This window comes from Suillus paluster (assembly GCF_016628075.1).
Source record: "Suillus paluster strain FC165 chromosome Unknown EDB91scaffold_99, whole genome shotgun sequence".
NCBI lineage: Eukaryota > Fungi > Basidiomycota > Agaricomycetes > Boletales > Suillaceae > Suillus > Suillus paluster.
Window position 1 is genome coordinate 62,179 of NW_024537659.1, and position 21,904 is coordinate 84,082.

A 21,904-nucleotide genomic window follows, 5' to 3' on the forward strand; every position below is an offset into this window, starting at 1 on the left:
GGAACAGCCTTTAAAATGACTGGTTGTCCCGATTCGCAGTCATACGAAGCGCTCGAGCTGCTGGAGGTGCGCTCTCGTGGCTCTGTGGAGGCAGTTACATGAGGTCCGGTTTCTGGCTCGACAGCGTCTAATTGTGAGCGCTGAGTAGCACGTCGCTTGCCAGATCGAAGAGAGTTCTTCAAAGCATCGACAAAGAAGGAAGGGGATAGAGGTGACGGTGAAGAAATCAATAGTTTATTCTTCAAGAATTTTCCAGCCGGGCTCTGTCGTATGACCGTAAATACGAGCACAAGTAACCATGTCATAGCGATACGCACCTTTAGATCGAACTGCCCTTCTTGAAGACTTGTACGCTTCATAGGGAACGACGGACGCCTGACCTTCAAGCGCAATCGATTAAGGGGGCGATGAGGTGAGCGAATGATTTGCTCTTCGGAAACATCGCCGAAAGCAGTAAGGGTGTGCTCGTCTTCTGAGTCTGTGGTGGCATCGGACTCGGCGGGAGCGTCTGCAGAGAGGCTAGGGGGATTGTATAGGCTCACGTGCAGTGTAGTAGAGTTAGGCTAAACGAGTTGTCAGCGGAGAAGATGGAGGGGAAGATGAATATGCTCACCATTGAACTTTGGAGTGGGGATGCTTATCTGCCAGGAAATTCTGCGCATTTATACTGGGCATCTCAAGCATCCACAGGTAAACTGTGTAAGTAACTGGCCACAGAAATCATCGAACACAATAATTATACCCTCTGCAAATCTAGTAGCATCGCTCGGAATCGTCAATTGCTTTGTTCACGTCAAAGCAAAGTGTGGATGATTGAAACGCGTAAACAAGCATCAACAACGCGGTCGATGTGCTCCCGTCTACTCTATCGTGGTTCACTGTCCCTACCAGACTCGTACCTGCTCCTCGATGGCCTCACCTTCTCTGCAAATCTCGATAACAAGGACCTCCTCCACAATCCCCTCGCACTTGCACTCGAAAGTATGCGCGGTCGCCCCTCCCTCCGACTAAAAGGTACAGAATTACTCAAGAACTTGTGCATAGACAGTTCAGATGACGTTTGTGTGTATGTGAGCCATTCATACCCCATCACACACCAACTCACAACCTACAGGGACATCCATCCATCCGCTACCCTATCTCGCGTCTACTTTGAAAACATACTCTGCTTATCACGTCTCTCTCCTGAGGGACGGACGGAGATTGGTGTGCGTGTCGCCTTGGGAGATACTGGTGCGTTCGGATTCTTTCACTTGATTCCCACTCACCGTGATTCATAGATGGTCCCGCAACGACCGAAATGCTTATATTCGGAGAGACTCTGCCTACCTCGACGACTCCATCCCTAACCATCCGTGTAGCACGTATCATCCCCGCTACCCGTGGCCCCCGCCCAGACGACCCCACACCCCGAAAACCGCCTCTTCACCTTTTCACCAGCAAACAAACCATCGGAGAACTCGCGGCAAACACTAGGATAATGGTCGATGCTGCGAATGGAAAAGGAGAGGGTTCGGAAGTGGTGAGACGGGCGAAGGAAGTGATGTTACATTTACCGAATTCGAAACCGCGAGGGCGGGGGAAGGACAGGGACAAGGAAACAGGTGGTATATTCAAAGTGCCCGCTCCTCCCGCAAAGAAAACCAGCCATGCAGCGGATGGAGACGTCTTCGGACCCGTAAGCGATTATAAAGGTAAAACCCGCGCAGTAGACGAGGAAATCAGCGATATAGAGCAGGAGAATAAATATGTTTGTCCTTCCCTCGTCCTACGCATCTGTGCACCCAACATTGCACTCCACAGATCATCAAGAAATTCACCGTCAGACGCCTTGACGCAGTCGGCGTATCGAAGGCGCATCTGGAGTTTAAGGATATATTTGGGTTCGTGTATCGTGGTACGGCGTTCGCTCTCGTATGTAATTACTTTCCTCTTCGTGACCGCGTGCTTATTATTGTCTCAGAGAGCCACGATAAAGAAATCACCTGTTAGTGCGCTAGCTTTGGACACCCTTGTGGAGGCACACATTAAACTTTATACCACATCACCTACTTGAGAGGAAGGACAGCTGGACTCCCACTGTTGGAAGACTGTAGATGGTAAAATCAAGGACGAGCATGGAATTAGATACCCGCATAAATCAAGAAGGAACGTCTTCCTTCTGTTGTGGTCTGACTACGGGAGACTAGGACCTCATGTGCCTCAAATTGCAACTACACAGTAACCAGTCGCACCGCGAGCTCACCCTCCTTGCGCAAATAGGAGATATGATGAAGGACTGGCGCTGCGGGTCAATACCTTAATTAACACCTGGTGGATACACTAAGTATAGGGGTAGTGGCCTAACTTATAAGGTCCTCGCATCATCATCGATGCATCGATCAGAGCCACAGCCAATAACATCTTTCCCTCTACACGCCCACAAAAATCTACCTAGTGATGGCAGTATGTATGACCCTATTGCATGCGATTGTCCGAAAATCATTGAACCATCACTTCCATAGACAGCAACAGATTCTAGTACCACCTCTAAGGTGCGACCTCGCAGCGGCTGTGAATCATGAGACGACAATCGTCCAACTTGCTGAACGTAGACGATGACGACACTAAGCCCCAAAAAGGCTGGACTGACAAATTCGTTCATGAAGACAGTCAAAGGAATACTCGTGGAGTCCACTGGCAAGCGATGGCCAAAGGACAGTATCGGGGACATTCTGAAACACGTGCGCGGCCCTCAACATGGGTTTTCCTCTGAGAGATACTTTTACTTGTGGAACTATGAAAACGATGAGGGAGCTATATTAACTAAAACGAAAGGAGGAAATTAGAAACAGATGAACGCTGATTTCATGAAGCTGGAAGTAGAGATGCTGGAGCCACTCAAGTACTCATCTGGTAAGTACTATATCACACTCTAAGCGTGTACCATGTAAACACATCTACGATGTTAAACCCGTCGATGATGTGCTACCCAAGGTCATACATGACCAGATAATACTACTATCATAAAAAGCGCAGGACAGAAAGTGGACGGAATAAAAACAGTCGATACATATTAATTAGCGTGATAAGATATGCGTCAAGGCTCCAGAGCTGCAGCAAAACCAACGGCGCAAGCACCTAAGCGCCACCCCCTATAACAGCGGCAGCGGCAGGTCCAGGATAAACACTCCCAACAATCTCTTTAAACGCCCTATCATCCTCATACCGCTCCCTCGACTGTGTGACGATCACATGCAACACAGGCCCCAAACTGTCCTCCCTCTCATGCATATCGTTTACATCGCTCTCGAACGCGGAGGATGTGCTGAAACAGTTTAACGCTTGGAGCACCGGGCTCGTGGGGCGCGAAGGGGGGTTGGAGCGTGGTAGTTCGCACAAAGAAGCAGAGGGAGAATGAGAGGTAGACGGAGGTGGCGAGCGCGAGAACATCCGCGTAAGTGTCATCTGTGTTCGAGATGGCCTTCGAGATGGTGTACGATTGGGATTGGGATTAGCACGGATGATAGTACGCGTAACCACGATACCGTCGACTTCTTGAGTGTGTGATTGGGGGACATCAACACCAGACGTAGGAGAAGACACGCGCGTATCTGTCGTGGAAGTAGGAGTAGATGTGGGTGTAGAGGAGCGCGACGCAAACCCTCCCTCCGATTCCAAATCTCCATCTCCCGCCGAAAGAGGAACGACAACAACTTCATGATCTGGCCACACAGCACCCACAGCCGCTCGCGGGCGAGTTCTGATGCAAAGGCCCTGCCCCATTGTCAGTTTGAAAGTGCCTGTTTGAGATGGCGAGGTTTTTTTCTGTAGAATGAATGGTGAGTGTTGATGTTACGAGAGAAGTTGCAAAAATGAAATGAGATATTTACCATGCTGCGCCGCAGCGGGTCGAAACGTTGTGCGTCCATGGGGTCGAAACGTGCAGTATCCATTTTCATGTCTATTCCCATGGCCATGTCTATGTCTATATGCAATGAGACAGATCCAGAGCTATCAAATACCAGCTAGAATATCGGATTGCCCGTCGCGAGAGGAAGGGAACGATGTCATCTTCACCATAGCGAAGGAGGGATTTAAGCAAAACGTGCGGTTCACAGCTGTGGACACAAGTAAGTGTGGAAGAAAAGCGCCGCCACACACCGTGACTGTGCCACCGGCGTTTCTTTTTGGTAAAGTGGCTTTGGCGTTCATCCATCCACAGCCCTCGCTTTGTGTGGTGGTGATGAAAAGCGAGGACATACGAGTATTTAATCCGCGGGTTTGAAAACCTGATCCGCAATAGAATTTGTCGTCCAACCGAGCGGAAGAGGTGCCACGCGTTAGTCGCTTGCTTATCATGAATCAACAGGTCTGTGACCACGTTCTTCCCTCGTGCGGTCGTCGTGCTGACTATAACATGTCTTCTGTCTTCCATGACGATTCGAACCTGTTCACAGATATCCCACGCACAATTCACGTACGAGCTTCGCAATGGGCCTGGGCCGTCGCATGCGCAGCTTGATGGGACCGAACCTGAGTTTGAGATACGGAGAGCAAGGAGGGTGGTGATGCCAAGGGAGCTGGCGCGGTTGGTCGTGGTGAGTGTCGGGGATTGAGAATCATAGAGTCGTGGTGCTTACTGTGACTGTGATGTAGGTGCCACCCAGACACGTGGGTGATTGCAATCGTGTCCAAGGGTGCCAAGATGATGCTGGCACGAGATGACTTGCCTACCCAGTGCAGCGTGGTTACAACGCGTTGACAGCTGAAGACTTCGCTCAGTATAATTTTTTGATTCCTGATGCAGGTTATCGGAATTTCGTATCCACTATTATACAAAGTATTTGTAGCATTGACGTTACGTATAAATGAACGTTCGTTATGATGACTTACGGTTTCGTACTTGTAAAAATTCCTGCCCAACGCCACGGCGTATGTCCAAGCCCGTTAGTTTTGCCCAAAAGTTTAGAGTGTAGTTGTAGATCTTCTCCAGGTTCGGATCCCTGCTGATTTACTACTTGTATCGTGATCCGCGGGCCTTGATGGAAATCAAAGTCCACAATTCTGCTGCACAAAAAACAGCCTCACCCGTTGCAGATTCAAGGGTGTAGTGTTGGAAGAGATGTCCTGCAACCTCCCCGATCGAGTCGATGCTGGAGAGGGTAACAAAACATCTTCTCAGACGCCTCATCTGCACGCATTATCGACTCTCGGTATCGCGTGACCGGGGATAGGGACGTCGGGCACGAGCTACAGGGAGATCGTCTACGAGGTGGATCGGAGGAACTGATCAACCGTCAAGGCCAACTTGGGTGAACAATTGTTTGGCAAAGGCTTCGGATACAAACAATGTTCTAAATTGGGCTATTACAAGTTCAACGCCCTCGAGCTTGCCGGATTTGGACTGGTACGTATGATGATAGCCGTACTTATTATTTCCCGTGGAGTTCCATGGTCACCGAAGACCAGATCTTAGCTAGTCTCCCCTATGTAGCCAGACCATATGACATACTGGGTCCTGCTTGATTATGGATCTGGGCACTGTGGGCACTGGCAGGACCTTGTGTGCTTCGAATCAGATTGCAATGCAGCTATGCAGTAGAACTCACACCTTACGAGAATCGGAGATGCACTGAAGTACCGACGGGTCAAATTTTGTCATCATCACTCGATGACTAGCTCCCGAAAAACCTTGAACTCGAGAAAACTTTTATCAGTTCTTGAACTACTAGTACATAAATGATAGTAGGGGGGCTGGCCATGATGTGGTCGACAAACCCGCAGCCATTCCAACTCCCCACCGGGCGCCACCATCGTCAAGTCAAGTCAACCTATTGAAGATGATACGGAACCTTCTGCGCGAAATGTATGTATAGAATTACGAGGGCGCTTTGAAATTAGGGTCCTTGAACCTCAACGCCTGGACAAGATGGGCGCAATTTGCACAGGGATCCGCAAATACACCAGTCGGTTTGAAATACTCAAACTTGTCTCCCACTTTATCAGGGAGTATCAACTTTGGCTTGAAGGCAAATCCTTGAGCAGTTGCAGCATCGACGCTACCGAGAACTCTGTTGAGACGATGAATATTTCGGGCGCATTAGATGGAAAAGAGAAAAAACTCACGCCTTAATAAACAAGAATGGGATGGTCTCGGCGCAGTGCCCAAAATACTGCGGGTTCGGGCTCGTTACCAAAGTCTTGCCTCGCATGTTTTTGTCAAGCAAGCCAGAGTCGATGAGAACTTGTTCCCTCCTCAAGCGCGCTGCATTCTTCTGCTGTGCAAGCCCTTGACCATCGAGAGTGGCCGATATACAAATGCGTGTAACCTTATCTTTCCCTTGTTTTTGCTCGAACCATGTCATCTGGATCATCCCAGGGTCGTGGTCAAAGGGAAGGTTGACCTCGGTTAGTCGACGCCAGAAAACGGAGTAGAGACACGCGAGGGGGTAATAGTAGTTCTTTGTGGTTGCGGCGGCCGGCGAAGTTCCGGTAACAGAGAAGATCCATCCGACGAGATCAAAAATGGTTTCGAGGCGGAATTCCTTGTGCTGGTACGTAGCATGCAACTCAGAATCTAGAAATATTCTTTTCTTTTTATCGTTGTTGTTGCTGATGTGAGTGAATTGAATAAAGTTAGAGACTACCACTGCGAGCGATGATCACGATCGCTCAGACTTACACAAGCTTCTTGATTGCGTCCACTACCTTCTTGAAACTTGCTTGGGCAGACGCTTCGACATTGTAACCTCCTGTCTTTGGCCCAGGCTTATGCTCGACATCGTCGAAGAAGCCTAATATCTATGCATTGGGAAATTTAGCGCAATGAGTCATGTTTTATCCCACTCGACTCACATCGCCCTTGTTCCAGTCAAACGCAGACTTCTTCCCCTTGACTTGATTCATTTCCACCTTGTTGTTAAACGCTGCTTTAAGGTCAGACGCCGTTGATGCGGCACGATCCATTGACACTGCCTCCATGCTGTGACAATACAGTGTAAGCGCGAAAACGACAAGAAAAACCCTACACTAGCCTTGCCACGATTTCCTGTTGTATTGGAGTCCTGACGTTGAACATTAACACTTCAACTTTTTGTAGTAGGCAGAAGCGCTCGCAGGGTCTAGGCGATTTGTCTTTTTCAGCTCGGATCTTGAATGTCAAGAATCTGTGGGTGGACTTACAATGGCCTACCCACGTCACATTACTGAATACAAAGATGCCATCTTTGAAATAGCCGGTCTGGGGCGTGGCCCTAGACTGACTAAATCTCCGACTTTCTGATCTCCTGGAGGACATCTTTGAAATGGCCAGTCTGGGGCAAAGTCTGTGCCAAAGTGTAGGTGCACGGAAGGCACATAGGAGGCCATCTTTGAAATAGATGGCCTGGGGCCAAGTCTGGGTCAAAGTGTGGGTGCGCGGCGGTCCACTGGTGCCTCCTAGCAGAGTATGGAATTAACTGTTGTGGCTAGGGGAGGAATAGCGATAAAGACACCATGGGGGTTACGATGCGCGCAAATCCACGCGGAAGAGGACAGGATGGGCGGGCACGAAAGGATGCGAGCGGGCGAGACAGACGTGCGAGGAAAACGGCAGGCATTAGGAGATGTATGATGACGGGTTGACGGGACTACGACATGCTGGCGTCATCAATCTAGAATTACACTCCACTCGACTTCGCCGAGCTTGTCGCACACATACGTTGTCCCTGAATTTGGCCCGCACTTGGCTCCATACGTGCCACCGGACTGCCTCAATCGACGAAATCTCCGACTTTCTGAAGGGAAGTTACCCCAGTGATAGTTCCATTTGAAATGAAGTTACTTACGAACCATTCCTCGCCATTTCGTTGTGACACCGGTATTTGTCCGGAGACGAGTCATATCAATGACTACTACTTACGCCCCAGCAGCCCATCCCTCGGTTTTCCGCGAGGAATGTTTGTCGGTGATAAGAGGTCTAGAGCAGAAACGCATTGAGCAAGATACACATGATCATGTAATCAGATTGAAATACCTGGCGTAACTTATAAGGTCGAGTCACAACCGAACAGCGACCAACTAGATCGATCCCAAATTAATAACCTCTTCCTCTACACGTCCACGCAGAACCTCGATCTGATATGATGGCAGTATGTGTTATCGTATGACAATCATTGAACCGTCACTTATCTCCCGCAGACAGGAACAGATTCTGCCTCTGAGGTGCGAGCTCGCAGCGGTTTTGAAATCACGAGACAACACTTGTCTGACTTGTTGAATACAGGCGACAGTGAGCGCCCCAAAAGGCTGGACTGACAAAATCGTTGCCGAAGTCAAAGTCAAAACCATGCTCGCGACTTCCATTGGAAAGCCAGTTGCCACTATCAAGGATATTCTGGAACAAGTGCACGGCGATCAATATGTGTTTAGCTCTGGGACCGACTTTTATTTTTGGAATTGTGCAAGCGATGAGGGAGCTGTAGTCACTGACCCGAAGGGTAAAGATAAACTTTGGAAGCAGATGGGCACCGATATCACGAAGGTGAAAGTGAAGCAGCTTTGAAATATATCTCCTATTCCAAGTGTGTTACTCTACGTAAACACATGTACGATGTTGAACCTGTCGATAATATGAAAACAAAGCGCCCCGATAGTCATACACTACTTACCTGATATATTTGGCTCCCCAAAGACCTTGGACTTGACGACGTCGGCATTCTTGGCATTATGGAGGAGGAGGAGTGGACATTAGGACGCGATAAGGTCTGTATCATCATCTCCACGATCAGATCAAACGAGGGGCAGGTGAAAGCTACAAATTGCAGCTATATAGAGGATCTGAGAATCGGAGTCTCGCGGTGCTTCCTGTGACTGTGAATGCGACGTAGGTGCCCTCTAGACACGCAGCAGGTGCTTGGTATCATGCCCCGGCGTGCGACGATAATACTGCCAGAGGAGATGACTCGCCTACCTGGGGCAACGTAGCCACGAGGCGTCGACAGCCGAAGTGTTCGTTCCAGACGATATCTTGAGTGGTGGTGCTGGTTATTGGTGTTTTATACCCACTATCATAAAGAATAGTTGTAGCATTAACGTTATGTAGCCAATGGACGTCCTTTTATTATGACTTACAGGTTCGTACTTCGAAACATTCCTGCCTCCGCCGCTTTGCCCAGAAATTCCGAGTTGTGGTTGGAGATGCGTCTTCAGGCACGAATCCCTGCTAATATACTTTTACCGCATATCGTAGCATATTCTCAATCCACATAAAATACATATGCTCCTCCGTATACTCGATATCAAGCCAGAAAACATCTACGAGGCAGTTCTCCTCATCAAATCTCGTCTGCACGCCGTGTACGTCGTCTGAACTGACATGGTTCCACCTGCACTGGCGATACCCGAGCGCGCAAGGAGAGGCGCGGTGCCTGTAAGACGCGTATACTGCTTGGATATGTCTTCGAGATGGGTCCTGGGATCAATAACACGTCGAAATACTGGATTCTGATGTCCGGTGCATTTCCACGTCTTTCTTGTGTGTATGCGAGATGTTGATCCAAGTTGCTGGAGCGAGCGCGTCGAAGACTGCGAATGTTGATTAAGCGGTATGTATGCATGAGTGGGATGGAGCTGTATAAGGATACGGAGGAGTCCGAGAGGTATTCGAAGACGTCTGCACTGTGGAGACGGAAGGGGTCTGTGTATCGTCACATTGGGGCTTGTTGTGAGGAGTAGATTGTGGCGTGTTTGGGACGCCGTAGGTAGACGTGTGAGTGGTTGGGGAAAGTGATGTCGAGGGAGAGAGATTCGGATACTGAAGGCACGGGCTAGTATTCTCAATGTTGAGCACAAAACGTACCTTTGGGTTTAGTTTCGGTCCACGAAGAATAGGTTTCATACCAGGCATCTGTATCACCCTCAAACTACGCTGCAGGGTTTACCTGCAAGACGTTGTGACCTTCGCCTTCGATACGCTCTTCTGGTTTAGAATCCTCCGTTGTTCTGAAATGCTCCAACGCAGCCACCCACATCCAGTCAGCAAGACCTATTTTTTGCCGCCTCGGAAAGGTGAGATTTTGAGCGGGTTAAAATCGACGAAGGGCTCCAGGCTCCAGGCAGAAATATGATTGGGTTCTTAGTCCTAGAAGTCAGTTGGAAACGCGTGTACTGAGTATCTGAAGAGTAAGTACTACTGGTCTGTTGTGTGCTTAGTAATCAGGAAGTTGTTTGGCAAAAGCCTTGGATCCAAACAACCGCCGTTCGAGCAAACACACTTAAGGTTCCGTATATTCGACTGACATTTTCAAATACAAAAAGACAAGGATAGCTTCCATCATCGCATCCAACATTCAGTGGTGCTTTATAATTAGCTCCCATCAAACTCTTCAGGCCTCCCTGCGGTGCTCAGACGGCTTAAAGCATGCAATTGCAGCAATCCACCAACGACAACACCTAATTTTGGTGTTGGTGTGAACGATAGTAGTCGGACCCAGACTGAACGTTGGACGCTGATCCCGTCAGAATTGTGCTTTGTTGTCGTGGGGCACGGGCGCGGATTTGAAACTACTCGCCTAGTCGTAGTCGTTACTTGAGTGATCAGGCATGGTCGTGTAAATTGGGTTTCAAGTCGTGATAGCTGAATATGGGATTAGTCCGCGCACTGCTACTCGTACTAAGTATAGAACGGAGGCGGCCTGAATTAGTGAAGGCAAGGGTGTCAAGCGAATGCGGGGTTGTGGGGGAGGATGAAAGGGTATCGATGATTTAGGACAGAAGTACTAGTGCTGCATGAAATGAATTGCAGGTCTCCAGCGTACTTCTGCTTCGAAGGAATCATGGAGATCTATGTATGTATGTATGTATATGTACGTCGTCAAGGGATAAACGAAAACTGCGTTGAAAAAACACTACAATATCTCTACGGTCCTGACGTCCATCATACTGTGGATAGAAGCCCCGTCTTTGACTTGGGCACTGATATTACGATCTGAAGCGATCCTCTGGTATTCTCCGCCGGGCTGCCGAGCGAGTAAAAATGCGCTGAACGGCTGTCCAAGACGAACCATCAATCGCAAGGCTCGCAAGTGAGATTCCGAATTAACCAGCTCCTCTTCTCCAGACGAACTACAGGGCGATTCGTCAGAGTCGTCTAACGGAGACTCGGGGTCGGACAAATCTCCCAAACTCTCCGCATTATCCGCAAAGGCAGACTGCTCTGTGAAGTTAGGCAGCTCAAGGAGACGTCGATCCCACGGACGGACAAGCAGGAATGTCTGCTGAGAGGGCTTTGTCCGCGAAACCGGATTCAATTGTGTCGTGGTGATCTGCAGGTCTTGAAGCCCGTGTGCCTTCACTCTGTATGCCTGATCTCGGGACCGCCACTTGGCTTCCGTAACAGGGAATACAATGCAAGAAAGATGCAACCGGCGGTGCGCGAAGCGAGAAGCACTCAGGTGGTCAAGTGTCTGATACAGCCTCGAGGCCGATTCTGGAGCCACAGCACTTCGCAGCGAGGACACCGATGACTCAATCTCATCTTCGGATAGAGATGGCACATGAAATGGTGGAGCGTTATATGAACTAATGTCTGCTGGTAGACAGCTGTTGAACGTGGATGGTTGTCCGACCCAATCCAGGGCAGTTATGTCGCCCGACTGAGCTATAATTTCCTGTAAGAGCCGCCCAAGCGCATTTTGCTTGTTCTCGCCATAAAGGATAGGTAGCTGGACACCGAAAATGCCGAATAATGAGTATGCAATGTCTTCTGGCACGGTGGTGACACGCGTAGACGCCCATCGGAGTTTCTCTCGGGCGTCTCTCATTCCCGGTTGGAAGGCGACGAGCGCGCGTGCATCTATGCCCGTCGCACGCTCCAATTCACCCATGATCTTCTCGGACTCCTTATGGTTGTGGGAGTGGTCGTCGAGATACGGAGTCCAATCCTGCTGGTAGAACCGGATGACTTTTGGGGCGAGGAATTCCGGGACGGTCCATCCCCGGGTGTTCCACGCGCTCTTCGCCAGTGCGCCAGACTTGGACAAAGGCAAGACATCTGATAGGTAGACAGCTGTGAGCGCTGAGTCGTGATACCAGCCAAACATAGAGTTCAGTGATTTTTGGACCTCAATGTTGTTATGCTGATCGATGCAACAAGAGTCGACCCATGCCCAGTGATAGTCCGCCTTACGAGCCATGTCGCAGAATGACTGCAACTTCACAAGACTGCCAGCTGCCTCTAACTCGTATACAACCTTGCCCTTGATGTCCGGCAGCAGCGGCTCCTTCTCGTCCCATTTATGGGATAACATGACACAACGGAAGTACGCCGCCACCGCTTCCGTGATGTGTTCCGCTCTGAGTTCAGGGTGCTTCATAGTCGACGACAGAAGCTCTTTGTACTCTGTTCTCGTTTTGAAGGCGCTAATCTGCGCTTCTCGGTCACATAGAAGTCCGGTGGCAGTGTTGAGTAAACGCAGTGGGATAATATTGAGTTGAACGTGAATGGCCTTTTGAATGACAGCTGCTGCTTCGGAGGGATTGATGTACTGCTCGCGCAGCTCTGCGGAAAGAGTTGAGCATCATGACGTACAGGTTACTTGTAGCTTACTTTGTATTTGCGTGTCAGTGGCACTTTCCAATTTCGAGATCATCATTTCAAAGGCCTCGATGGCTTCATCGTAGCGCTGGGTTCGGTGAAGCGCTGTATGCTTCACCTCGTATCCAACGTGAGATGAGGGGTTTAGTTCGATAACCTATGTATAGCTAAAGGGAGCATTGGCTACGAAAAGCTAGATGTCATCGCACCTTTTGCGCATCGAGAAGCGCATCGTCCCATAGCCTTTTTTCCAATTTCGCTTTACTGCGATTTGCAAAGATCACGTCGTTCGCAGAATCCATATCGATAACCACAGAGTATAGCTCAATAGCCGTGTCATAGTCACTTGCAGCGAGAGCTGTATCTCCGTTGGCAAGACAGAGCATGCTGCATTCTTGCGTGAAAACTGAGTAAAATGCGGGTGAGAATTCAAGTTGATGTGGCATTACTGAAGACTTGCCAGTCGACCAATCGAGGCAGCTGGCCTTCGTAGCTTCGTCGCACATATCCATCATGAGCTGATGTGATTCGAGGGCTTCACGTATTCTACCTGCCCGTACGAGGGCATCACATCGTTTCTGGTTTGCGATTTGCCACAATGACTCAAGGTCCAACCCAAACAGCTACAAAAAGCATGTGGTGGAGCATGAAAAGGACGTTTCGGTTACATTACATCAACGTACCACCACCAAGTCGTCGTAATATACGAAGTGAATGACCGACCCTGATGAGAAAGCGCCGGAGTGGATAGCGGCAGCAAAATGGTTAGCAGCTTCGTCGTGGCGCGAGCCATTCGATGCATCGACTCCGAGCTGAACACATAGATATGCCTAATGTGTGAATCAGAAAACGGTTTCAATGTACGAAACCTGTGCTTGATTAAGGCACTCACTTCTACGACACGATATGCAAGAGCATCATGATTCGGACAAGCTGCAGCCAGCTGTTGGACAAGCTGCATTGCCTCCTGATGTTTGTTTGCACCAAATAGTGCTATGGCCTGAAAACCGTAATGAAATAAGGAAGCTGCGAGAAAATTTAACATGCCTTAACCAAGAAAAGGAAATGAACGGTTTTTAAATCTTCGTTCGTGAAAATAGAGGCAACGTCAAATGCTGTCCTCGCGTCCCGGACCTGCCCTTTTCCGCATAGGGCAATGCCCTTCGAGATATAACCTGTCAAGGAGGGCTGGATGGTGATGGACTGTGTTACGACGAAAGTTAGCATAAGGAAGCAATGCTGGGTCAGTCAATATCACCTTTATTGCGTCGTCAAGCGCGTGGTCCCAGTCGTGTTTTCGCGCCATGACAAATGAACGATTGGCATACGAGGTGTAGTTTTTTGCATCGGCGTCGATCTCTTGAGTGAATAAAATTTCAGCGCTAGATAAGTCCCCCGCGATGCATGCGTCGCGGGCAGTGGTAGTGTTGACGGAGAGAATCTGTGACGTGAAACATGCTCGAGTTGCATTATCAGAGTCAAGGATGGAAACATGCCTCTAAATTCACGCCCTTGGGTGTCTCCCACTGCGAGATCATGTTATCTCCACCTCCGCTGAGGATATGCCTGCCGTCCGTGGAGAAAGTGACACATGCTGCCCAACCTGAGTGCTTGAACGTGGCGATGGTTTCTCGATCTGAGAGCCGGCAGAGTCGGACATGATCATGAGATACGGAAGCGACATGGGTGCCCGTAGGATGAATGGCAATGTTGTAGACATGGTTATCGTGGCTCGCCTGACAAGGACTACCGACCTGTGTCCAAGTTGATGTATCCCACTCCCGTATGGTCGGATCCATTTCATCGCCCCCTGAGAGAAGGCGTTTGCCATCGGGCGTCCACGCGAGTGCGAAGTTCCGTCCTGTGTGACCCTTGAAGTGTGCGACGCGTTTGCTTGCGTCTGAATTATAAATTTCGATATCGTTGACTGTTGCGATGGCAAGAAGTTCGCCAGACGGTGAATACCGAGTGCACCAGACCCCACCACTACATCGCATCGGACTTCCTTGCATCTCCCAGGTTTTTGTGTTCCACAACTTCGTCGTTTTGTCTTCTGAACCAGTGACCAGCACTGTACCATCGGGTGAAAACTCTAGTGACAAGATCCGATGGGAGTGGGCTTTGATAGCTTGGATGAGAGGTTCTCCGGTTTCTCCGTGCCAGGCGATGAGCTCTCCGTTCAAATCAGCGCTTGCTATCATTTGCCCGTCTCGTGATACCCCCAATCCGTACACCGATCCATGATGTCCCTCCATCTTCTTCAACACTACACCTGTCCTCAAGTCCCATAGACGAAGCGTCTTGTCGAACGAGCATGTGACCATCCGTCGTCTATCGGGGGAGACTGCTACACCCCATATAGCGTTTGTGTGATCTTTAAAAACTCGAAGGGGTGTGGTACTTGGAATGAGTTGTGACATTTTATTTAGGGTACGGACGAAAAGTGGGTTGTTAATAACACTGCTAAGAAAGGTGTGTTATTAACATGTTATTAACATGTTAATAACAGGCACACGGCCGTGGGGGGGTGACATGGTGCTAATAAGTCTATTGACCCCCATAGTCTTTGTGAGTCGCCTTCCGACCTTCTGCTGTTCCTCGCAGATCATTGACTTAGAAGTTTGCAACGCAAATCTTGCAGAGAAGCAAGCTGTTGTCTGACATGGGACTCGAGTGTCTCGCAATGAAGTTTTCAACTTGTTTTCCCTCCCTCTTGCACCAGTCGAGCACTCGAAATGGCTGACATCGTCGACACAAAAGCCTCAGATGATATTCTCATTATTCCTGTATCAGTGCAATCTATTATTCTCCCAGACAAGAATCTGTCTGTCTCGTCATTCCTTCAATTCTCACTCCCGTCAGCTTCAATTACCACTGCTCCGCCATTGTGCAAATACTTTAGCACTGACTCCCCACCTGAGGACAGCTTATATCTCGATTATCTCCGCACGCAGCCGCTTCCCCAGCTTGCGGTTCTGCACAAGCTCCTAGAAGGGGTGCAACATGCAATATCGGGTGGTAGCCGGTCTATTATCTATGCCCATGCCGACATCGAACAACCTTTTCCATTCTGGATTCTGACATTTTGGCACCAAGCCTATACTCTCTTGGACGTCCAAAGCAACTGGCGACAGGCGGAAGCCTTCCTCACCAAACATCAACCTAATGAGTCCCAGCACAACCCCACACTCAAAGGACAAACAGCTGCTGATGTTCGTGAAGCTTTCGTTCGCCAGTTCGAGCGCTATGTGAAAGGACAATACCCTTTTGACACAATGATGGATGCTGGTCAGGACGTCCTCTCATACTGGACTCATAGAAAATGGTTGAACGACAGCATCCAGACATTTCATTCTGCGATCTTGACTCCATCATTTCCTCACCCAAACAATCAGCTGCTCGTCGAAGCCACGAAACCACTGGCAGCTATCTATCTGTGGGCACAGATGAGCAGGAAGAAATCCTTGAAGACGAAGAAGGCACTTGGCTCGATGAGACACTAGCGGCTAAACCGGCGGAGGATTCAGCCTTCGACATTGAAGCAGATGCAAACCTTCACGCACTAATTGTCACCAAGGCCTTGTCTGATGAACACGAGGAAAGTCCTATCAACGGCCTGTGTAGCACTCAAGGTGATGCTACGGAGGATGATGCTGACCTAGAAGGCATGGACAACGAGTGGGACGAATTTTGGTAGTAGCTGTAGCGAAATTTTCAAATTTTAGGTCACGTGACTGTTAATAACATGTTAATAACATGCTTGTTAATAACCCTACGCATCCTACTTGATTTTTAACATAGGTTAATAACAGTTGGATGACTTATCGTCCGTACCCTAATTTTATTACTGGAGGTTGATAGCGTTAAACACGATCGAGTACGACTTGGGTGGAGGGTGTCCTGAGGTGTACTGTGCATTTTTAGACTGTTTCACTGTATTAACCTGCCTCGTGTTTCCATAGACCCCCAGGGCATGAGGGGTTTACCTCTAGACTGGTAAATCTGGGTTTGAATTTGGATGCTGAGCGGAATCTCAGGACAACACGACCTCTAGCCAATGAGAAAAACAGATTTTTTCAACCTGTAGTATAGAACACAAATTACCAGCCGATAGTGTTATATAGATATATCTTTTATGGACTATTAGCCAAAAAGTCCGATACATCATCTACTCTAATTGTCCACTGTCCATGGGGAATGTATCCTACATTCTAAATTACAAATCTTGCTGTATAAATTCACATGTTCGCATTTTCAGCCACCTACTGTGGGAACTTCTCCACAACACCCAAAACATAGCCCATTTTGGGTATTCTCCACAATATCAACCTTTCCCACACCCTCCCCATCCATCCCTGCCTCACCAACCACATCACAATTAGATACAGCTTGCATTTATGTAGTAGTATAGGTTATATACACATAATAGAATATAATAGACCGCTTTTTCTCTTTATTTTTGCACCAATACCTGGTACAGAGCCTCTGCAAGTGTGACATAATAGAAAACATATCAAAAACTGTTTCGCATTTTTGCCCCTCTGGTATTGGGGTACTCTAGCATGTTTAGAATATGTTTGTAAACATATATGTACCGATGGGGATGGGCAGCACTCGGTCAATTTTAAACTCTGCCCATGATTTGCTTCGAAGTGCGTAGAGTCGAAACAAGTGTCCAATAAAAAGATCGACTGACACTACACTACCACAACAATCTGACTGAAAGTTTGTATGGAGAAATATCCGTGGATTAACGAGACTTAGGTATTCTATGGGGAAAAAGTGTAAATGGTGCTGTCCTTGGGAGGATTACTCACTACAATGGCATGAAATGCACCGTTTTTTTTAGTTTTTTTTTCATAGAATACAAGGATGGAGTAAAAAGAATACATTTCACCTAATTTTCAGGTGACGCGGGGGGTCGCACTGCTGGCAACCAGTCGATCTTTGAGCACAGTAATGAGTGTGCTGACTCAGCGCAAAATGATGTGATGCGACGTGTTTCGACACGTCAAGAAAGGGATTAACTGTCCAATGCAGCCCCGATACGTCAAAAGGGACTGCTATAACCTGGTAAAACAGTGTTCTGCAACACAAAAGGCTCATCTTACATGCTTAAACTCTAGAACAACTGTTGAAAAGGAGAATAGTCCTCCTGCCGAGACCTGTACTAGTGCAAGGGACAGCAGTCCGAGTCCTGCAATCGTGGTGCACCTGCGAATTCAACTCAACACACAGTGTCAGAAGACCAAGACATACGAGAGGCGTTACCGCAGTGAGCACAAGCGGGCCTCACAAAAGGACAATGCTGCTGCATGTCTTCAGGAGCAGCTGCACTCTCTGCAAGCTTCGAGCTCCAATATTGCAGCAGGAGCTCAGGCGGCTGAGGCACAGCTTGTGGACACTCTACAAAGTGTCAATCGCCTCAAGAGTCGTAACAAGACACTCACGAAACGGAACCATGCACTGACTATGTGTGCAGCACGTGCATCTGCAGTGAAGCATTACGCCATCGAGAAGACACACATTCACAGCACAGAGGCCACTACAAACTCGTTCGCACTAAAGGAGAAAGGCATCTTCACAGACACTTCCCATGCCATGGTGCGCAATATGGTTGCCACCCTAGATGTACCTATACGGAGTGTTAATGCCACCATCAATGCCGTGGCGGAGGCACTTGGTGTTGAGATCACTGGTTCTGTTAGTGGACACAGCATCCATCAAATAGTGGCTGAGGGAGGAGTGGCTGCTGAGGCTCAACTTGTTGATGAGATGAACATCGCAAAAGGTATAGAGGCTTACCATGATTTGGAGAGAACAATTGTGTCTGAAAATTGCTAAACAGGAGTAACTTTGAGTGGAGATGCAACATCGCATAAAAACATCAATTATCAGAGCCATCACATCACTTACTCGTTGCCAGATGGTCATGCTGCAACTCAGTTTGCTGGTATCCTGCATGAGGTGAACCACAAGAGCGAAACACAGCTTCAGGGGTGGAAGTCACGTATTGAGGACATGTATGACACCTACAATGATGTTGTTGGGAGTACAGCAGGTGCTCTGGATGTCCGTGACTTCCCGTCCAAAGTGAAGGGGATGCTTACCGATCATGCAGAAGATCAGAAAAAGCTCGTTCAGCTCTTTACTGAATGGAAACGATCGTGTGAGTGAGAAGTTTGAGGGGAGAGGGCCCTTGTCACCTTACCTCCAGATGATGTCATACACCTCCTTTGGGAAATGACAGAATCCCTTGTAAATGAAGCGGGTGGGATAGATGGGTGGGATAGGCTTGGCGTTGATGAACAACAGAGCTGCTACTCCAATGCGCATCACAACCTGCTCGTACAAATTGGACAGGAGCAATTTGATTCACTTTCACAGTCTGAAAAGGATGACATCGACTTCTTCATTTGGGCTGGCTGTTGCATGCACAAAGAACTTAACACTGCCAAAGGGGGAAATTCTCATATGTGTGCCTGGTGGATAGACAATAGTGTCGAGGGTCCGGTTTTATTGATGAACAAGGACAACGTTGCAGCATCTTCTGCAGGCTCGTCAACTGCCAAGCAGCGTGCTATCCAGGTTTCGACAGGAGGTGCACAAAAAGTCCTGGAACTTGTGGGTGCAGTCTTCCGGCACAAAGATGACAAGAAGGGACAACAGGATTCACTGCGCTATTATTTTGAGGTTGAACTTGGCTACAGAATCCAATGGCCAGACACAAGCAACACACGGTATCATAGCCACGGTAATGCTGCGTGCGAGTATGTCGTAAATGACACACTTTACCTCACATTCCTTGAACTCGTCCCCCTGAAAAAAGAAAGCCGGACATCCACCAATATCGAGTACAACGTCTACCGGGGTTTCATGTGCCTCAAAACCAAGCAGGAGATGATGTCTTGGGCAACATATAATCAATGTATTACCCACCCATACCTGTGTACAATTCAGAACTCGACAGCCAACATCCTAGACCTTGGACCAATTCACATGAAGGTCATCTCGCACCTTAATCACATCATCAATGATATTGATCTAATTCTCGCACCTGACGCTACTTACAAGACATTGACACTCGATGGCAAGCCTTTCGAGTGCCCTGAAGCATTTTATGCTATTCAACGTCTTGCACTGGATCGCAAAATGTATCCTCACTTCCCTCAACTCCTGGTTGCCTTTTTCCAGGGGGCTCTCGACACGTGGATTCGATTTTCTGCCAAGTTCGCAGCTGGTGGAGCAATCGACAAGTCACCCCCTTCCCAATGACAGATGGCGCACATGAAAACCACCAATGATGACAATGAGGGTGCCCTTGGCACTATCCGCACATCCCTCCACCATGCCCCACACATGTCATTATCGCATTTCAATTCTCGTTTCATGTACAAGAAGAATCAGATGAGCACATACATTGAAAATGTTCTGGATGTTAATTCATGCCAGAAACTCCGCAAAAAGGCTCATGAAAGGGACAAGAGTGGCGAGGAGCGTAAACGGCGGTTCGCGCAGGTCAAGTATGATAAAGAGGTGGTATGGCAGCACCGGGAGCAAGATATCAAGAAACAAGCATGCCGTGATGCTGCAGGAGCAAAACTTGATGCGGTCATCCCACATCTCACACTTGAAGATATCACAAAGCTTCGCACCCCAGAGATAGACCTGCAAATTCGTTGGCATCGTCGATTTGACCCTGCAGTACCGGCAGCCAAACACATACCAACCACGAAACAGAAGAAGGTGGAAGTGCTGCTGGAGGCCGTCAGACGGTATTTGAGTGGTGAGGCAACCCCCGGTGGACATCCAATGTCTTCGCAGCTGCATGCGCTCGACAATAATGCTGTTACATCCCACTTGCTGGAACTAGGGGATGGGGAGGACGAAGCTGAGGATGAATGATGGTTAATTTTCTTGCCAAGTTGTTTGATGTTACCTTATACAGCTGATATTATAATTTCTTTGCACGTGTAGTTGTAATTGGCGTGCGCTAGTCATACTCTTGATACATTCTTGATATTTGCCATCATGTTCGGTAGCATTGTGCTTACATAATGTCACACTTTGTTTATGGGCATTGCCCATCCCCAGTACCTATCCCAGCCCTTATTTTACCTCCTAGAGTGCCCTATATCATGTACTGTGCTGTACTAGCATAAAATAGAAAATAGCTACACATTTTTTGTAGTGCTGCCACAGTCTGGTTCTCCATGGTTCAGTCCATGGTTCTCACATCAGCCAGAACCAGACTGATTTCTGGTTCTCAGTTCTGGCTCCTCCCGAACTGTTCCAAACCCTTGTCAATTCTTACTTTGTGTCATATCCTGTACCTCCGGATCCAGAATTCCGGATCTACTTCATTGAAGTCCGGTCCTCCATCTTACTATTCTGCCCGGTGCTCCACCTTCATCTCTGCACTCACCCCTAACTCCTTTTAGATTAGCTATTGCTCCGGTTACCGGTTATGTCCTATTCCGCTATGCTTACTGATCCATCCACTCTTACTTCATTTCCGACTCCACTGCTTTGATCCGTTATACTTAGTAATAGACTTTCCACATGCTTCATCCATAGCCCTTACCTTTGCTGACTGATTTACCTACATGATACCTACAGTATATAAACCCCTGTAATACTCCGGAACTCCTCAGTTTGAATATCATCTTAGTTCTGCTCATTCCTGCAATCTCCGGACTTGAGTCTCACCTCTTGTCCACCTCCGAGTCTTAGGGGTTAAACCTTAGGACTACTTCTCTGGCTCTACCTTAGAGTAGTCTAACCTCTGTTCAGTTTCTACTCCGGACTTCCATAGTAGCCTTACTCCCTCCCCATATAAACCTTCCGGAGTTCCGCTGAACTCCGCTGACACTAAGTCCTCCAGAACTCCCTGGACTTCTGTTGGACTTCCCCTCTGTCCCCCGGAAATTAAAGGGCACGTCCTCGGGTAAGGGGCGCAGTGCACGAGCTGAAGCCAAAGCCCTTTGAGTAACCTCTCCCTTGAGCACGACCTTAACACTTTGACATTGCTTACCTCGACATCAGACCGACCTTCAGGATTTGCACTGTTGGTAACCTGGTCAGGCTACCTTTAGCCTTTTTGAAGGTAAGTAGTAACCAATTGAACTTTCAATTCTCTCACCCACTGACATATGCTTATTTATGTCACAGATATTTGTTTGTTTAAGTCTCTACATCTTCCTAGATGATTATGATCCTCCACTGGATTTTTACTCTGACTGATCTCCTAGGATACCAATATTCTGTGATATGCTGGTGTTTTCTCCGTGCTCTGTGTACAAAACAAGGTGACGACGACGAAATTGTGAGTTAGTTACCTCCCTGAAA

At 48.3% G+C, this 21,904-nt stretch overlaps 9 protein-coding genes across 9 annotated transcripts; 4 read left to right on the top strand and 5 right to left on the bottom strand.

Moving 5' to 3' along the window:
• Nucleotides 1-60: 60 nt before the first annotated feature.
• Nucleotides 61-865, bottom strand: EDB91DRAFT_1165208 (uncharacterized protein; the record flags this gene model as incomplete). Its single annotated transcript, XM_041319954.1, has 3 exons — nt 614-865; nt 318-563; nt 61-263 (listed from the first exon to the last, which is right to left on the bottom strand). Coding segments are annotated over exons 1-3 (452 nt in total), but the record flags the coding sequence as incomplete, so codon positions are not given.
• EDB91DRAFT_1228953 (uncharacterized protein) lies at nt 810-2,176 on the top strand (the record flags this gene model as incomplete). The annotated part of the gene is made up of 5 exons (XM_041321032.1): nt 810-1,066; nt 1,115-1,233; nt 1,281-1,750; nt 1,804-1,914; nt 1,964-2,176. 5 exons carry the CDS (start codon nt 810-812, stop codon nt 2,054-2,056), a joined length of 1,050 nt encoding a protein of 349 aa, XP_041171595.1. The 3' UTR covers nt 2,057-2,176.
• Nucleotides 2,177-2,642: 466 nt separating this feature from the next.
• On the top strand, nt 2,643-2,974 carry EDB91DRAFT_1316416 (uncharacterized protein; the record flags this gene model as incomplete). The annotated part of the gene is made up of 1 exon (XM_041325192.1): nt 2,643-2,974. The coding sequence occupies one exon, from the start codon at nt 2,643-2,645 to the stop codon at nt 2,826-2,828; it is 186 nt and encodes a 61-aa protein (XP_041171596.1). The 3' UTR covers nt 2,829-2,974.
• Nucleotides 2,975-4,259, bottom strand: EDB91DRAFT_899583 (uncharacterized protein). Its single transcript, XM_041328782.1, has 3 exons — nt 4,245-4,259; nt 3,873-4,100; nt 2,975-3,807 (listed from the first exon to the last, which is right to left on the bottom strand). The coding sequence occupies exons 2-3, from the start codon at nt 3,957-3,959 to the stop codon at nt 3,121-3,123; spliced, it is 774 nt and encodes a 257-aa protein (XP_041171597.1). The 5' UTR covers nt 3,960-4,100; nt 4,245-4,259; the 3' UTR covers nt 2,975-3,120.
• Nucleotides 4,052-5,307, bottom strand: EDB91DRAFT_899563 (uncharacterized protein). Its single transcript, XM_041328781.1, has 5 exons — nt 5,071-5,307; nt 4,876-5,020; nt 4,623-4,754; nt 4,464-4,562; nt 4,052-4,410 (listed from the first exon to the last, which is right to left on the bottom strand). Exons 1-5 carry the CDS (start codon nt 5,171-5,173, stop codon nt 4,338-4,340), a joined length of 552 nt encoding a protein of 183 aa, XP_041171598.1. The 5' UTR covers nt 5,174-5,307; the 3' UTR covers nt 4,052-4,337.
• Nucleotides 5,308-5,860: 553 nt separating this feature from the next.
• EDB91DRAFT_1254087 (uncharacterized protein) lies at nt 5,861-6,963 on the bottom strand (the record flags this gene model as incomplete). Its single annotated transcript, XM_041323751.1, has 4 exons — nt 5,861-6,053; nt 6,109-6,594; nt 6,665-6,783; nt 6,838-6,963. 4 exons carry the CDS (start codon nt 6,961-6,963, stop codon nt 5,861-5,863), a joined length of 924 nt encoding a protein of 307 aa, XP_041171599.1.
• Nucleotides 6,964-8,020: 1,057 nt separating this feature from the next.
• On the top strand, nt 8,021-8,686 carry EDB91DRAFT_1350422 (uncharacterized protein). The gene is made up of 3 exons (XM_041326062.1): nt 8,021-8,111; nt 8,161-8,184; nt 8,246-8,686. The coding sequence occupies exons 1-3, from the start codon at nt 8,103-8,105 to the stop codon at nt 8,522-8,524; spliced, it is 312 nt and encodes a 103-aa protein (XP_041171600.1). The 5' UTR covers nt 8,021-8,102; the 3' UTR covers nt 8,525-8,686.
• A 1,892-nt stretch (nt 8,687-10,578) lies between these two features.
• EDB91DRAFT_899684 (uncharacterized protein) lies at nt 10,579-15,022 on the bottom strand. Its single transcript, XM_041328783.1, has 9 exons — nt 14,053-15,022; nt 13,815-13,997; nt 13,604-13,759; nt 13,449-13,556; nt 13,240-13,386; nt 13,017-13,179; nt 12,766-12,962; nt 12,569-12,713; nt 10,579-12,520 (listed from the first exon to the last, which is right to left on the bottom strand). Exons 1-9 carry the CDS (start codon nt 14,974-14,976, stop codon nt 10,869-10,871), a joined length of 3,675 nt encoding a protein of 1,224 aa, XP_041171601.1. The 5' UTR covers nt 14,977-15,022; the 3' UTR covers nt 10,579-10,868.
• A 261-nt stretch (nt 15,023-15,283) lies between these two features.
• Nucleotides 15,284-15,772, top strand: EDB91DRAFT_1165238 (uncharacterized protein; the record flags this gene model as incomplete). Its single annotated transcript, XM_041319955.1, has 1 exon — nt 15,284-15,772. A coding segment is annotated over exon 1 (393 nt), but the record flags the coding sequence as incomplete, so codon positions are not given.
• Nucleotides 15,773-21,904: the final 6,132 nt, after the last annotated feature.

Excerpts from the sequence above, each read along its gene's own strand:
- EDB91DRAFT_1350422 (XM_041326062.1), top strand. Across the intron at positions 8,185-8,245 it reads GAACAGATTCTGCCTCTGAG|GCGACAGTGAGCGCCCCAAA; the intron begins GTGCGAGCTCGC and ends TGTTGAATACAG.
- EDB91DRAFT_899684 (XM_041328783.1), bottom strand. The coding sequence starts at position 14,976 with ATGTCACAACTCATTCCAAGTACCACACCCCTTCGAGTTTTTAAAGAT. Across the intron at positions 13,760-13,814 it reads CGCTTGACGACGCAATAAAG|TCCATCACCATCCAGCCCTC; the intron begins GTGATATTGACT and ends GTCGTAACACAG. Across the intron at positions 13,180-13,239 it reads ATTACGACGACTTGGTGGTG|CTGTTTGGGTTGGACCTTGA; the intron begins GTACGTTGATGT and ends TGCTTTTTGTAG.
- EDB91DRAFT_899583 (XM_041328782.1), bottom strand. The coding sequence starts at position 3,959 with ATGGCCATGGGAATAGACATGAAAATGGATACTGCACGTTTCGACCCC. Across the intron at positions 3,808-3,872 it reads ACCCGCTGCGGCGCAGCATG|AAAAAAACCTCGCCATCTCA; the intron begins GTAAATATCTCA and ends TTCATTCTACAG.
- EDB91DRAFT_899563 (XM_041328781.1), bottom strand. The coding sequence starts at position 5,173 with ATGAGGCGTCTGAGAAGATGTTTTGTTACCCTCTCCAGCATCGACTCG. Across the intron at positions 5,021-5,070 it reads CACCCTTGAATCTGCAACGG|GCCCGCGGATCACGATACAA; the intron begins GTGAGGCTGTTT and ends ATTTCCATCAAG. Across the intron at positions 4,411-4,463 it reads CCAGGCCCATTGCGAAGCTC|ACAGAAGACATGTTATAGTC; the intron begins GTACGTGAATTG and ends TCGTCATGGAAG.